The sequence below is a fragment of the Gopherus flavomarginatus genome, chromosome 6 (assembly GCF_025201925.1).
Source record: "Gopherus flavomarginatus isolate rGopFla2 chromosome 6, rGopFla2.mat.asm, whole genome shotgun sequence".
Taxonomy (NCBI): domain Eukaryota; kingdom Metazoa; phylum Chordata; order Testudines; family Testudinidae; genus Gopherus; species Gopherus flavomarginatus.
The window spans coordinates 45,103,341-45,120,084 of record NC_066622.1 but is presented as its reverse complement, the minus strand read 5'-3'; the positions used below and the strand labels follow the sequence as shown (position 1 = coordinate 45,120,084).

The window sequence follows — 16,744 nt, the reverse complement described above, 5'->3', positions numbered from 1 at the left end:
CCACCTATTTGTATCACTAGTTATATGAGAGAAAATAGTTCATTAATGTTTCTTGTTACTTTTGTTTGCCTATGGAAATTCCATTGGGAAAAAGCCCTCTACATGATAACCAGGAGATTTCCAGTAGTTTCAATTTTCCCCAATTTAGTTAGTACTAGATACTGCTCTGAATTTTTGAATTAGTGATAGGAGAGCTGAAATAGTGGTTTCTGGTTTGACTATATACCAAAGGGCATCCGCTGCACAGAACATCAGTTTATATTCCATGGAAAGATTTATATGCCTTGGATATCTAGATGAACCTATATAGCTACTGCCAGGGGCTCAAGAGCCAAATCAAAAAGCAATGGAAGTAGCAGGCACCCTTGCCTAGTATCCTGGAGGAGGCTAAGATCTATGAATTTATTGACTATCCAAATCTACCTGTGTAATTTTACTCCCAACTAAATCTGTGTAGTGTTTTGTACCATTTTCTTTTCCACATTTGCCCTGTGGTCTATCACATTGCTTTTATTGCTGTGTGCTGCATTCATTCCATTATCCAGTCATTCTTTGTGTAAGTAAGTTCTTCCTGAATTACTCATATGTCAGATGTTTTTTCTGTTCTGACCTCTTGGTTTTCAAATTAGTAACTATCTCTATTTTTGGCATCAGCTCATACTTCTCTTTCAACAATTTTTTTCTACTTGCTGTTGCATCCCTGCTTGGTGTGAATTTTCATCTAGCTGCATGGAGCTAGAACTCCTATTAACAGATAATGGCCTGCACAATCAGATGTGAATATATACTGTACCTTGCCCTTCAAATAAAACGCTATTTTATTCTAACGGAATAGCCAAAAACACCGCACTGAATAGGAGTAATAGTGCAACGTTTGATTACTGTAGAATAGTGCAGTGGGAGTCTTAACCCCCTCCTCTAGCATTGCTCCACTTAGTGGATGACAGTCTACCGCTGCTATCAGTTACTCTGTTAGCTCAGTGCAATGAATCTAAAGGTTCCAACCCTGCTGATGATCTCGGTGGATGTCAGCATGATGCCACATGGTGGAATTTCTGTTTCCTCTTTGAGAACATGTTTCCCTATCTTATGCTTTGGAATGGCTGAAACTTTCAAAAAAATTCAGCCTGAGACAGGCAGACACCATGGAAAATTTCAGCACAAATTATTAAAATTTGACAGTGTTGCTTATAAGCCGCTGAAAACAAGAGTCTGATAATGGAAAGTGTCAGGCAATCGTAACTGTATATATCTCTCTATGTAACCTATAATAAATTGGGGAAGGTCTTCTTTTTTCAAACTGGATTTGATGGCAGCAGCTTTATCTTTCTTTATAGAAAACATGCATCTTCAAAACCTGTGCATTAAAGGGAACAAAGACATCTAAAAGTTTTGTACAGGACTAGAACTGTCAATATGTTAGCAGATAACTATGCAATGTGTGGCAGACCTTTCTTGCAATATTTACACAAATGTCTCTGATTGGACGATTGGAAAAAGGCAAATATAGTGCCCATCTTTAAAAAAGGGATGGAGGAGAACCCAGGGAACTACAGACTGGTCAGCCTCACCTCAGTCCCTGGAAAAATCATGGAGCAGGTCTTTAAGGAAACCATTTTGAAGCACTTGGAGGAGAGGAAAGTGATCAGGAACAGTCAACATGGATTCACCAAGGGCAAGTCATGCCTGACCAACCTGATTGCCTTCTATGATGACATAGCTGGCTCTGTGGATATGGGGAAAGCAGTGGATGTGATATATCTGGACTTTAGCAAAGCTTTTGAAACAGTCTCCCACAGTATTCTTGCCAGCAAATTAAAGAAGTATGGATTGGATGAAAGGACTATAAGGTGGATAGAAAGCTAGCTAGGTTGCCGGGCTCAACAGGTTGTGATCAACAACTCGATGCCTAGTTGGCAGCTGGTATCAAGCAGAGTACCCCAGGGTTCAGTCCTGGGGCCGATTTTGTTCAGCATCTTTATTAATGATCTGGATGATGAGATGGATTGCATGTTCACAGATGACACTAGGCTGGGGGGAGAGGTATATATGCTGGAGGGGAGGGATAGGGTCCAGAGTGACCTAGACAAATTGGAAGATTGGGCCAAAAAAAAATCTGAGGTTCAGCAAGGACAAGTGCAGTGTCCTGCACTTAGGATGTAAGAATCCCATGCACATCTACAGGCTAGGGACTGATTGACTAAGCAGCAGTTCTGCAGAAAAGGACCAGGGGATTACAGTGGATGAGAAGCTGGATATGAGTCAGCAGTGTGCCCTTGTTGCCAAGAAGGCTAACGGCATACTGGGCTGCATTAGTAGCAGCATTGCCAACAGATCGAGGGAAGTGATCATTCCCCTCTATTCGGTACTGGTGAGACCTCATCTGGAGTATTGTGTCCAGTTGTGGGGCCCCCCACTACAGAAAGGATGTGGACAAATTTGAGAAGAGTCTAGTGGAGGGCAACGAAAATGATCAGGGGGCTGGGGCACATGACTTACGAGGAGAGGCTGAGGGAATTAGGCTTGTTTAGTCTGCAGAAGTGAAGAGTGAGGGGGGGATTTGATAGCAGTCTTCAACTACCTGAAGGGGAGTTCCAAAAAGGATGGACCTTGACTGTTCTCAGTGGTGGCAGATGACAGAACAAGGAGCAATGATCTCAAGTTGCAGTGGGGGGAGGTCTAGGTTGGATATTAGGAAACACCGTTTCACTAGGAGAGTGGTGACACACTGGAATGGGTTACCTAGGGAGATGGTGGAATCTCCATCCTTAGAGGTTTTTAAGGCCCAGCTTGACACGGCCCTCGCTGGGATGATCTACTTGGAGTTGGTCCTGCTTTGAGCAGGAGGTTGGACTAGATGACCTCCTGAGGTCTCTTCCAATCCGAATCTTCTATAAAACTATAGAAACATAGAATCAATGTACTATTTTCAATTCCTACACGTCTTTTTATTGGCCCATATTAAACTGTAGTGTCTGACAAGCTGTAATGCTTAAAGTACCATTGTCAGGGTTGAGTGAAGTCACATTATGAAAATCTCATTGTTTCACTTTTCATGGGTTTTTATTTCCCACCCTTGCTGATTAATAAAAACTCAGTGGAGAAGTTTCTAATTAAATAAAAAGAATGAATGAATGAATGGATGTTCACACTTGGGTGCATGCTTTCTACAGATGATGGAATTAGAGCATTGCAAGTTCAGTTCTTCAGCATCCTCAGCATTGGGTGTCACAGGACTACATCTTACCAGAAATATTTCAGTGAACAGATATAATATTAATTGGTAGTGCAAACATTAACGAAATAAAACAATCCATCTATAAGATAATTTGACCCACCTTCCAACTACTACCCAGAAGCATTACAAATACACAAGCAGTGTCAGGTCTTTGTGTCCATCTTTGGCTAAGAGAGAGGATGCCATGAGACAGGTTGAGATTTGTGTTTTCATATTTTGGGCTTCTTTGCATTCTTTCACTGGGCCTTTAGGCATTGACATGTCACAGCAGATGCAACCTTTATCTGTAAAGTGCTGGAGGCACTTGTTCCTGAACAATCTCTTCCTTCCATATTCCATTTTCTATAAAAGGGAGCTGCTAAGTAGTTCTCCAGTCATGTATCTGAGTTACAGGAAGGAAAATACTTACCTGTAAATGTCTCTGAATCCCTTAGCCTGGAATTTCCATATTGCCAAGGTCTCAGATGCCACTTTTTTAAGGAAGTCTGTTGCTACAAGTTGTACTCTTAGAAAAGGCAATTGTCATTTAATTTCAGAGTTTATTCTTACTAACAAATGTTTTTTGTCTGGCTTTCTAGTTGAGGGGCAGAGCATAGTGAGTACAGGTGTCTCTTAAATTAGAGATTTAAAACTGCATTTTTTTCTGTGCACTTTTGTTTTGCATACATGTAACCTTTTCCAAATTGGAAATGACAACTGGACCTTTATTACCAATTTCATTGACTGTATAATATATGCTAAGCTATGTTAAGCCAAATCGTATGAAATATGCACTCATAGCTGTAGAAATTGATATTTTACTTTTTGATCAGGAGCCTTACATCAATAAAGCTTACAAATTTCATTTTGTGGGAAATGATTGCTTTTATTCTACTTCTTAGAGAGCTGCTGAATTACATATTGAATGGTTAAAAACATTTTGATATGCAACAAGAAGTTCAAAGCATTCTAGAGAAATGATTCTCGAAGTTGGGATTTAATTAAATTGTTTAAAATCCACAGTTGATGGCACCTTTTTAGCAGCCTCCAGCAGACAGGCATGGGTTGAAAGGGCATATAAACAGAACTGTCGTCTCGCAGAAGACATTCTAGGTTAGGATTGAGACATGTTGGTTGTGGAAGTTTACATTACCGCTGTAAGTTCTGTATCTGTTTTGAAGGTACAGTGACTTGAGTTGTGAAGACTGTTTATTAGTCTGAGGCCACCCATAGCACTAAATTGGGTGGTTTGCGGAGTGGGTATGTGGGAGGAAAGAGTCCCACTGTTGTGACCACTAGGTTAAACACCGCAATAAACCTTGCAGCAGCATCAGACTTGGTGTAGACAAGACACAATTAAAGGAGGAAGTCAATTGCATCTTGGATGTTAGAAAATTGTCTGAATTTACCTGAACAGAGCTAGACAAACAAGACTATGTTTTTCATGAAGCATTACCTCAGATACAGAGTGAGCAAAGTATGTATATTTGATTGCAAATTGTATCAAAACAAGGAATGAAAATGGGACATAGACTCCCAAATCAGGTAAGCATTGCAATGCTAAGTTCAGCAATATCTAAATAGTATTTAAACATCTGGGCTTATGTAAACAGTATTGGTACAGTATCTTGAAACAGCTTTCTAGTCTTTTGTGCACTTTTAGCTTTTGGTAGCTGTGACGTAGTGGTTCTGGCTGGACCCAACTGAGTGTGCCAATTTAGGACCAATTGCTTAAACAGGGCAGTTACAGCCCAAGGCTGGGGTTTTTCCACCTCTAAGGCAAACCAAACCAGCCAGAGAAAAAGGACTTCGGTTTCGCACCACTGGCTAACCACAAGTCACACAAGCAATTTCCTTAGACACTCCAGTCTCCCAGTATCACCACCAGTGCCACCCGTCCTGGGATGAATGGTTATGAAAACCAACACCCCAGTAAAAGAAAAAGGTTCTCTCAATCCCAAAGGACCAAGCTCCAGACCCAGGTCAATATACACATTAGATCTTACCCACAAATCACGCTGTTGCCAATCCTTTAGAATCTAAAATCTAAAGGTTTATTCATAAAGGGAAAAAGAGAGAGATGAGAGCTAGAATTGGTTAAATGGAATCAATTACATACAGTAATGGCAAAGTTCTTTGTTCAGGCTTGTAGCAGTGATGGAGTAAACTGCAGGTGCAAATCAAGTCTCTGGAGAACATCCCCTACTGGGATGGGTCCTCAGTCCCTTGTGTAGAGCTTCAGCTTGTAGCAAAATCCCTCCAGAGGTAAGAAGCAGGATTGAAGCCAAAATGGAGATGAGGCCTCCGCCTTAAATAGGCTTTTCCAGGTGTAAGAACACTCCTTTGTTCCCGCTGTGGAAAGTTACAGCAAAATGGAGTTTGCAGTCACATGGGCCAGTTTCTGCACACCCTGCTGAGTCACAGGGCATAACTGCCTTCTCTCAATGGGACAATTGTGTAGGTGATGGTCCTTAATGGGCCATAAAGCAGGCTAAACAGAGCTGACACCAACTTGTCTGGGATCTTTCCCAGTAGCACAACACAAGTTTGAAATACAGACAGCATACAGCCAATATTCATAACTTCAACTACCAAAATGATACAGACATACAGACAGCATAATCATAACCAGTAATCCGTAACTTGGTCTTGGACACCTTATATGACCCCCTTTACATAAGATTTGGTGCCACTACAGGACCTTGGTTGCAACCCTTGTTCTATATGGTCCCAGTTTATATCAATAACGTCACAGTAGCCAACTAAAATGACAGATTTTTTCACAAGCGTATAGTATTCCCCACCTTTTAAAGTACTCCTCCCTGGAAATTATTGCGTTTACTCCTGCTGCGTTGACTGTATTGATGGCAAGGGATGCTAAAACTTTATGCTGTCCTCTTACTTTGAGCTGTAACGCTCTCATAGTCTTCCCTAGCCTCAGATTTACTCACCTTTTTCCATGTTCTCTACTCAAAGCAGGAGCTATGTGGCATCAGCTTTTGCTTTTGAAGATTCATTGAGTGATTTGATTTAACCATATGAAGATTAATAGATACTAATAGCCAAGTCTGAGACAATTATTTTCCTTAAGAGAGAGTGTTCTGCTTAGACAATTTATTTTTTTGCAGAAATACAAATGAGAATAATCCAACATTTGTTTTCCTCCTGTAGCAGTGAGTAGACTTGTTCTTCAGCTAATATCTGGCACTTATTGAGTGTTCAGCCTATTGGACAATAAAGCAAGTCACGACAAGGCATTATTGGAGAGGGGAAAATTACCTTTATTTCAGGAGTGCCATTTCAGGCTAATTAATGTAAATTCACCAACTTATGCTGCTGCTTTGTGGCTTATTTTAATACTTCAGGCATAATTCAGAGAGAGACAAAAGCAAGATTTGTTTTCCCCCCCAAACCATTATTTTATGTCAGCTTTAGAGAGAGAGGGGTGGCATAAATGATTCACTCCTTTAGCTAATTATAAAAACATAGACTGTTTCTTTGCACTAATAGTTTAAGGTGAATGAAATACCAAATGAAACTGTTACTGTTGTAATTTCTTATTTGACTACAAAGGAATTAATTACGCCAGTAAATAAAGTGAGACACTAAATGTAAATCATAGCAGCTTCTGCTATGCTGCTTTATAGAAGGTGTCATTCATGTGTGTCTTGCTTTCTATCATTGAGCCTATGTCTTTTGATTTTTAAAAGCACCCAGTTACAAATACATCTAAGAACACTTGTGCATAAGCACCTAAAATATTGGTGTGTTGGTAGCTATTCATTCATATACTTACCTTGAATTATCTTGAGTGGTTTATAAAACAGTAGTCAGTAGGCTTTGTGATAGAAGTCCTTCGGACTAGCTCTCCTGTTCAAATTCCTCTCCTGGCCCTAGTACAAAATTCATGTCAGGGTGCCTTAAGCACAGAATCTGTTCTGAATTTGTATTGTTTTTTAATCCTTCTGAAGTCACATATGTTGACCATCAGGGATCACTTGTGTGCATGCAGGACTTGCAACAGGGTGTTGATGTCTCTTGCCAAAAATGCTCAGACTGCATTGTGGTAGAGAGATATGATGGCCAAGGAGGGTTCGGGAAGGTAAAACTAAAACTACCTCCTCTGATCAGAGATCAGAAGACCTCCCTCCTGGGGTTGGGAAATAGCAGGAACAAAAAGAAGAGTCTAATCACCTGATCTGAGAGAACAGGAAGGAATAAGTCATAGCCTTAATCTAAAAATCAATACAATTGGCTGTTATCCTACCTGGTGAAAACTTCTGATGTGAATCCTGCTTCTAGCTTCTCTTTACTATTAATAGAATGGAGCTTTTTCTTTAGGACCAGCTGATAGTACTTGAAGTTCCACCTTCCCAAAGAATTATCCTTAAAAGGGGGCACCCGACATCTGGCTCTGTAATTGCACATCTTGTCATAACATTTTGTAACTTGCAAAGGTACGCATGTACGTAAAATCATAAATCACAGGGTTAGAAGGCACTGCAAGGGTCATCTAATCTAACCCTCTGCCAAGATGCAGGATTTGTTATATCTAAACCATCCAAGACAGATGGCTATCCAGCCACATCCTTTTGAAAACTTCCAGTTAAAAAGCTTCCACAACCTCCCAATGTAGTCTTCTTAACAAATTCACACAGGATTTGGCAGGTTCTTTGATCACTGTGGTAATTAGGTAGTTCAAATTGTTACTGGAGTGGAAAAGGACCTGGAAACTTTGCATGACATTTCACCAAAAAATCTCTTCGTATGTTTTAACTTTCCATAGTAAGACCATGGAATTAGTTCTTCCATTGTTTGCTTTTATTATCCCATCATTTGAGTCTCTCAACCTGCATTAGACACAGACTCCAAAACATCTGTTAAGGAATCAAGTATCAGAGGGGTAGCTGTGTTAGTCTGAATCTGTAAAAAGCAACAAAGAGTCCTGTGGCACCTTATAGACGAACAGACGTATTGGAGCATAAGCTTTCGTGGGTGAATACCCACTTTGTCTGACGAAGTGGGTATTCACCCACGAAAGCTTATGCTCCAATACGTCTGTTCGTCTATAAGGTGCCACAAGACTCTTTGTTGCTTCTGTTAAGGAGGTAAGTACTCACTAGTCTTTATAAGTAATCTGAAGTGTAAAGTTTTTCTTGCCAAAATCACATAGTGTTTTAAATGACCACAGGACTGAGAGCCAACTACTAGATATACTCTCCTGCCTGGAAAACACCACAGACTGCTCTTTTCTTCCAGTTCTGTCATGGAAACAAGGAAAATATGGCCCAGAAAACGTGAGCATAATAATGGATGGAAACCATGGAATTTTGGCACAAAATACAAACCAAATGGAATGCCTGGATGCCATGGAAATTGGTCACTCTGAAGAGACATTGTTGGAATTCTGTTTGGTTTTTTTTATGCTTCTGCACATTACCTTTAAAAACTTATCTATAACAGTTGTCTCTTAGTCTGCAAAGTGACGTTTGCTAAAGATAAAGCACAGCTGAGTAGAACAGGGTGAGAGTGAGAAAGTGAAGAAGAAGAGCAAGGTAAACAGGAGGAAAGGGGTAGGGAAAAGAGAAGCTCATGCTGGGAATGCCCATCTGTAGAAAAGAGGAACTGTTGATCTGGTTTTTTTATATAAAAATGCTGGGGAGGAAATGGGTGTTAAAGGAATGAGCGACTGGACACTCAAATGTCTATGGAAAAAATTTAGATTTTTCATAGAAGACATTTTCCCCCCTTTTTGTTCATAAGCTCTCTGTCTTAAATTGATTATTGAAATACATGTGGTAAGATTGCTAACTGGCCATTAGCTGTTCTCCCCATCAGCATTTTATTTTGTTCCTTATTTAGCAAAGCTAGATGATGATGCCCTTTCACTGGAAATATTCCAAATTTGTCAGTGCCTAGCCTGATGCATCTTCCTACACTGATCAGACATCTGGCAATGGTCCCTTTTGAGTTTTAAAGTTACTTGGTTGATTGAAATTAATGTCTTTTATCTTCCATATAATCATGGAATACTAGAAAGAATACTCCATGGTTTACAAAAACCAAGGACGCTAATGTAGATGAGCCATGTATTAATGTTATAACTTAACATTCTCTGTGCCAGCAAAAGGAAAAGAGGATTCCATTTGAAATATTTTTGGATAAAGTTGACGTATGCACATGTGGGCTATCTGATCTATCCTGTATTTCAGCACGGTGTAGAAGTATACCTTAAACAAAAACGCGCATGGTGTTTTGATGATAAGCTCTAATTTTTAGAGAATCAAAAACGAGTTGTGTGCTAGACTGACAGGCTGCCTCTAGAGATGAGCCATAATGGTGTGTATCTGAGTGTTCCTCCAAATTAGTACAGCTTGTGTTTTCTTAGCTACAGATGCAAATATGTTGATTTGTGAAATAGTTCTGAATTTGAGCATTCCAGAAATTCAAATGCTAACACTGACTTGACAAGGAAGCATAAGAGCTGCCATATTATCAGACCATGGTCCATCTTGCCCAATATCCTGTCTATAATGGTGGCCTGTATCAGACTTCAGGGGGAAGGTGTAAAATAGGACAATAATGGAATACTCCACACATAACTTCCATTCCTGACTTCCTGTAGTCAGAGATTTAGGGTTGCCCTGATCATGGGGTTGCAGCCCGACTGTCCTGGCTAATAGTCATTGATGGACCAACTTATCCTCCATAAACCTATCCAGTTCTTTTTTTGAACCCAGTTATACTTTTGGTCATCACAATATCACATGCCAATGAGTTCCACAGGTTAGCTGTGTGTTGTGTGAAAAAGTACTTCCTCTTGTGTGTATTAAACTTGTTGCCTATTCATTTCATCATGTGACTCATAGACCCCTGTTCTTTTGTATTGTATGAGAGGGTAAAGGATACATTTCAATTAATTTTTTTCACACCATTCGTAATTTTATAGCTCTTTCATATCCCTCCTTAGTCGTCTCATTTCTAAGCTGTACAGCCCTACTCATTTTAGTCTCTCCTCTCATATGGAAACTGTTCCATACCCTTGGATCACCTTTATTACTCTTTACTAAACTTTTATCCAGTTCCATTATCTCTCTTTTGAGATGGGGCAATCGGAACTGGACACAATATTCAAAGTGTGAGCCTATCATCGATTTATGGATTATTATATTTTGTCTTCTCTTCTATCCCTTCCTAATGGTTTCTATTAGCCTTTTTGATCACTGCTGTGCATGGAGCAGAAGTATTTGGAGAACTAGCTGCTGTGACTCCAAAGTCTGTCTTGGGTGGTAACAGCTAATTTAGATGCCTTCATTTTGTATGTATAGCTGGGATGATTTTTTCCAATATGCCTTCCTTTTGCACTTTTTCAGTATTGAATTTCATGCTGTTTGGTTGTCCATTCACCTAGTTTGGTGAGATCCCTCTTTAACTTCTCAGTCTGCTTTTGAATGGTTTTACACATTTAAAATCATGTTTGTGTTTGTTTGGATAATGGTATTTTGCATCGATGAGCAGGGAGGAACAAGAGAACCTCACGATGGGGAGTGCCCAAGAACTGGTATTGTGTAGTCTCTCAGGGTGTGTTTCCTGACCTTCCTGATTAGTTTATCTTGAAGCTAATGAAATTTCCACTGGATGTCACTGTTACTCTCCACAGATGCAGTTAAAATAACGTTTTACCTGTAGTGAAAATGACTCTGAAAGAGGAGATTTAAATATCTTCTTTGTTTGACTTGCATAATAAGAACCCAAGTAAGACAACCTGTACTACCCAATTTCTTTTCATTAGTTCCTGTTTTATTCCAACTGAGCCCTCAAACATAGTCTAATGTTTCTAATATCAGACTATCCATAGTTTAAAGACTGTCAACTGTTTTCTTTCTAAATTAACATTATTTATAAAAATTCCAGTTTTTATAAAGTACCCTGTCAGTAGTGTCGTCTGACTTCTTGTTAATTCCTTTTTTTGTTTTATTTTAAGTGAGTTTTTAGCTCCCCCTTTTAGCTTCTGAGGGTCTGTCAAGTAAGGGAGAAACTTAATAGTCAAGGAGAAACAGTGAAACTGACTAGAGGCAGGGTGTTGTCAAATGGATAAAATAGACTGCAAAAAAAAAACCAGAAAAACCTTTTGCTCCTACTTTCAGTTATATTAATCTTGAGTGTTAATTGTAACAATAGTCAGTATGAAGGTTTCAGATAGAAATGTGATTAAGCTGATTGTGTCCCTTTTTAAGATTAGCTTTTCAGAAGCTATCTGTAATTTTATATAATACTTATCAATTTATATTTTCCACTGACTTACATGTTCCGAAATTGACTCGTCCAAGACCCAGCGGTACAGTAGCTTAGTAGAATGCTCTCTAGTTAGAACAGTTTTCATAAAAAGTTTCAATGTGAAGACTTTTGGAATGAAGGCTGATTTATTTCACCTGTCTCCATGGCCCTCCAAGTAGTTGAAGTGTGCCATTTAAGTGAGTGCTAGGAGCTGTATTGTATTCAAAAACTGCTTATCCATTCTTCTTTTAATGTTCAGTTGCTTCTCGCTATACACCTCTACCCCAATATAACGCATTCAGATATAACGTGGTAAAGCAGTGCTCGGGGGGGCGGGGCTGCACACTCTGGGGGATCAAAGCAAGTTGGATATAGTGCGGTTTCACCTATAATGCGGTAAGAGTTTTTGGCTCTCAAGGACAGCGTTATCTCAAGGTAGAGGTGTACTTTCAATGCTAGATAAGCAGATGTTGTATAAGATATTTAATAGCACATACATTTACTCGGTTGTGCTGAATAAACTGTTCACTTGAACTGACTAAAAAAGATTAAACCTCCACAGCAGTGTCATTGTCTTTAATGTCCTTTCCCAGAGTTCACCTGGCATGTTACCTTATAATTTAGTAGTGAGGGAGTACAGGTGTCTTTTTATGTAATGATGACACTTACAGTGCTGAAACATTTTTTCTTTTTCATCTGCTTGAAGAATGGGCTCTTGAACCTACTTCCAATCCCATTGTAGTCACCAGCTTACCACGTGCCCTATACATCTATTAAATACAAGATAGCTGCTGCTTTTTTAAAAAGAACAGTAAAAGGAACAAAAATAGCCCTGTGACAAAATGGAAAACAGTGTTGATATTCATATTCTCCTTATTTTTCTTCAGTTGGGTACAAAATTCCAGTAGGCCATGTTACTACTCCAGTATCCCAGACACAACTTGGTGGTGGTTGTTATGGAAAAGTTTGCAAGCATTTGGGCTTTTCATTAAAAACAAAAGGAGGACAAGAGAGCTCCTGCAGGCTCTCCTGAGACCTCACAATGATATTTATCACTGTAATCTGGGGGACATAGTAACAAGTTAATAATGGCAGGTTTTTTCCCAATAATGCAGCAGCAACCTATGGAGATATGCCTATCTCATAGCTGGAAGGGACCCTGAAAGGTCATCGAGTCCAGCCCCCTGCCTTTACCAGCAGGACCAAATACTGATTTTGCCCCAGAATCCCTCTAAGTGACCCCCTAAAGGATTGAACTCACAACCCTGGGTTTAGCAGGCCAATACTCAAACCACTGAGATACCCCTCCCCCATCTCATTGTTGTACTTGCTCTGAGCCAAAAGGGCTGGAAGTTGCTTCTGGAAGAACTGCACTCAGCCTGGCACACAGTTATGTAGCACAGGCTCTTTCCCATCTATTTGTTTTTAAACCAAGGAGAACTTTCTTCATTTTAAAAAAAAATAATTTATCTCCCTTTTTTCCCCCCTAACTGGGGCACAATAGAAATCCCAGAGGCCCCATTCAGATTTGGTATATTTTAAAATCTATTAATTACTGTATGCAGCCTTTGCATTGCAAAGTACTGGTTCTGTTTCTTATACAGGCAAAACTCTCATTGACTTCTGTTTTAGGATGTTTCAGGCAATAGTGTCGTTTAAAGGCTTCTGAGCCTCATCTGTCCCATTTTAATCAAATCCATATTTTTTAAGAGTATAATAGCTCTACCAGAATCTGAACAAGATGGAAATCTGGATGAAAATGCTTTCACTTACCCCAGAAAAGGAGAAGTGGTGATTTTGTTGGGGAGGGAAGATCACATAGAATAATGATAGTGTCAGCTAAATGTTGAGGCAATGGGCTCTTAAACCTTAATTTCTTGACTGTCTCTAAATACCAAGTGCCAAAAAAAAAAAGTTTATAAGTATTTTTTCAGGATTATTATAAGTTGAACCATTTTTTAAAAACAGAGAAGCTGTCAGGTTCTTGCTTTGTTTAAAGGTAGAAGGATAACAGTTTATCAGTACAATTATTTTTCTACTTCAACGAGTCAGCTTCTTCTAATGGGTTCTGACATGAAAGCCGTAAATATTTTAAGTGAAGATTTTGTGTAATGTTCGTGTGCTTGAAGCTCAGATACACAGGAATGGGTATGGAGTAACTATAGAGCAGTCAAACAGAATATAAAATTAGTTTAGTTAGTAACAGTAGAATATTTTGGTGGGGAAGGGGTGTTTATGCTGATCATCTACTGGGCACGTCAATATTTTCTTTTAAGTAAACTCGGACAAATTGCAGTTCTATCAGGTTTCCTTTGGAGTTGATTAGCTTGTGCTAGAGCAAACTTATATTAGTAAACTGTCACTGTTTGGAATATAATCCTTGGTGGTTAAACATTCCTGGAACAGATCTAATATACAAATTGTGGAGATTGTTTGTAGGGCTCTGGTTTCCCCCTCTTCCCAACAACTTCATTGCTTAAAATAAAGCTTGTGTACAAATGAGGTTCTGACTTTATTTGTGATCTGCTCAGATGGTCTGCTGATCCATGGACTTCAGTGGGGTTCTATGCAGACAGTGAATTACACCAGCAGGATCAGGGCCTTATTTTGAGTAACAGCTGGAAGGAATGTAGGGCATCAAGCAATGCAATTAATACTTAAAACAAATGTTTCACAATTATGCTTTTCTAACTTCAAAAGCTAAGGGATGTAGAATTAATGTGGATTGTTAGGGAGCAGGGCTATTGATATATATACACACACACTCCATCTGAAATATATAAAATATTTCAGATGGGGTATGAACTTGTCCTAGTCTTAAAATTACAGCATTGTTGTATAATGTATTCAAGTGACTCACATCAAGTAAGGCTGTGACTGAATTAACAGTATTACTCAGAGAAACAGATTATTAATACTGTAGTCAGGAGTGAAGAAGGCAAGGAGTCATTAGCCACGTTCTAACTAGAGATGCGCCTGAGCAGCATGATTTCCAGCAATCTAAAGTCTGAGTGCCTGGTTCTCTGGCTTGGACATTTTGCAGTCATTTACACTAGTCTCAAGCAATTGAAATATGCTAACATTCTTCTTTGGTTATCAATTACTGTGCAAGGTGATGGAGGATCAGATTCTGAGGATGTCTGGATCTGGAGTTTAGGTTCAAATCCATGTCGAATTCTGATAGTTTATGTAAAGTAGTAAGTATTGGAACATTCAGCATCACTTACTCCAGCAGCTAGCTTTTACATTACAAAAAACAGCTTTCAGTTTATTCAACTGACACCAGTTCATTTGCATCCAGAAGATAGATAAAGTTATGGGGCTTGTCTCACATAAAAGATCACCTTTTAAGGAGGATGGACGGGGGAAGTTTTAGCAAAAATGTTTGTTAGTTTATGTAGTGAAATTATCAAGCTTGCATAACAAAAACTGCTGAGATTGAAACTTCAAAGTTGACTTGTTTTTGTGAGGAGAGAGAAACAGTTCAAGATCTAAACAAAATTAAAATGGCTGAACCTAATTATGCCTGTTTAACTTACATGTGTATTGGAACTTTTTTGCTTAATTTTACATGCTTAACTGTAGAAATCAAGTTTAGTGTAGCCAATAGATCTGAGAAGAGAGCCTGTTGTTCCCTGTATTATTGATGTAAACCTCTCTGCTTTTTACAGTGTTGTACTAAAATTGTAGGAGATGTTCATCACCATGGTAACTTGTATATTATTTATAATCATGTTTGTGTGTGTGCAAAAGTATACAAATTGTCTCCCTGGTGTCTCTCTCTTCAGGTACACTTCATATTTCTGTAGCACATTCCATCTTAATAGAACATAGCTCTTCACAATCTTTAGTAACTTGAATCTTGCGATTATTGCCATATTCCAGAGATTACTTTCCCTAAGTCACACAAGTCCATGGTAGCTTTCCTGATTTCTAGCAACACCATCAGTCCCTTTTCATAGCACAGATTCAGTTCTCCAGGACAGATCATACTTCACTGCCACCTATCCCTGAGGCAGAAATACTTCTGTTGCTTGCATTGTGCTAACATATAGTGTCTCTTTGTTTTCCTAGCAATCAGAAATGGATTGCGGTGATCCTCCTAAGAAAAACAAAATACAAGAATCTGCCAGAAACCAGCACCAGCAAGAGGAGGAGACAAGTCTTGCAGATACTCTAGAGCATATTGTGGGACAGTTAGATGTTCTTACTCAGGTATGAAATGCTTTATAGGCTCATGATAATAGGCTATCTTCTGTCATCAAGTGAAATAGGGACTTTCTGAAATAGATCCTTAAAGTAAAAATGTGAATAGTCTCAAAACTCATCTGTTTTACAGAAGCTTATTGGTAAATCTCTGTAGAATGATGGAGAGTGTCAGATATCTGGATTATCTAAAAAATTGTCACAATATCCTTAAAATGTTGTTTCTGATAAGTATTGGAAGGACATAAAGAAGTTTACAGTCCACAAAACCTGTAATTTAAATATAATCCCATCTCCTTCTACTATTATCTTGCTTTATGGTAAAACACAAACGGCTACTGAAATCAACATCTATGGCATATGCATTGTGCCACATTCTATTGGCTTCATTGAGAGCAGAGTTAGGCCAGTGCTGATGGCTTTGCAAAATCCCACCTTATATTTTATCCCCTTTTGTGGAGCTAATCTTAACTTTTTTTTTTGAGAGTACTTTGGAGCTCATTAGAGAATAATGTAGGGTTGTGTGACCAGAGTCCCATGGGGAGCCAGCTGAGGTCACTCAATTAAGGTGAACTGCAAAGAATGGGGCAGACAACCCCAAAGCTGGTGGATATTTCAATACTTAGATTTACCAAGCCAGCACTAAACAGCTTCTGTTTTACCATACTGGTTACTTAGGCCACGTCCAGACTAGGAATTAAAATCGATTTTAGATACGCAACTTCAGCTACGGGAATAACGTAGCTGAAGTCGAATTTCTAAAATCGAGGTACTCACCAGTCTGGACGGCGCGGCATCGATGTCCGCGGCTCTCCGTGTCGATTCCGGAACTCCGTTCGGATTGATGGAGTTCCGGAATCGATGTAAGCGCGCTCGGGGATCGATACACCGCGTCCAGACTAGACGCGATATATCGATCCCCGAGCAATCGATTTTAACCCGCCGATGCCGCGGGTTAGTCTGGACGAGGGCTTAGAAGTCTAAAACATAGTTCCTTTAAAGTTACCCAGCCTCAGGGCTCCACCTAGTTACCCAAGTCAGATA

The 16,744-nt window shown here is 39.3% G+C and overlaps 1 protein-coding gene across 2 annotated transcripts in view; it reads left to right on the top strand.

The window, feature by feature from the left end:
- POC1A (POC1 centriolar protein A) overlaps positions 1-16,744 on the top strand; it is a 105,690-nt gene that overhangs the window by 72,104 nt on the left and 16,842 nt on the right. For both annotated transcript variants that reach the window (XM_050957858.1, XM_050957857.1), the window contains exon 10: positions 15,569-15,709. In XM_050957858.1, coding sequence (XP_050813815.1) covers positions 15,569-15,709 — 141 coding nt within the window. The remainder of the gene's footprint in view (positions 1-15,568; positions 15,710-16,744) is intronic.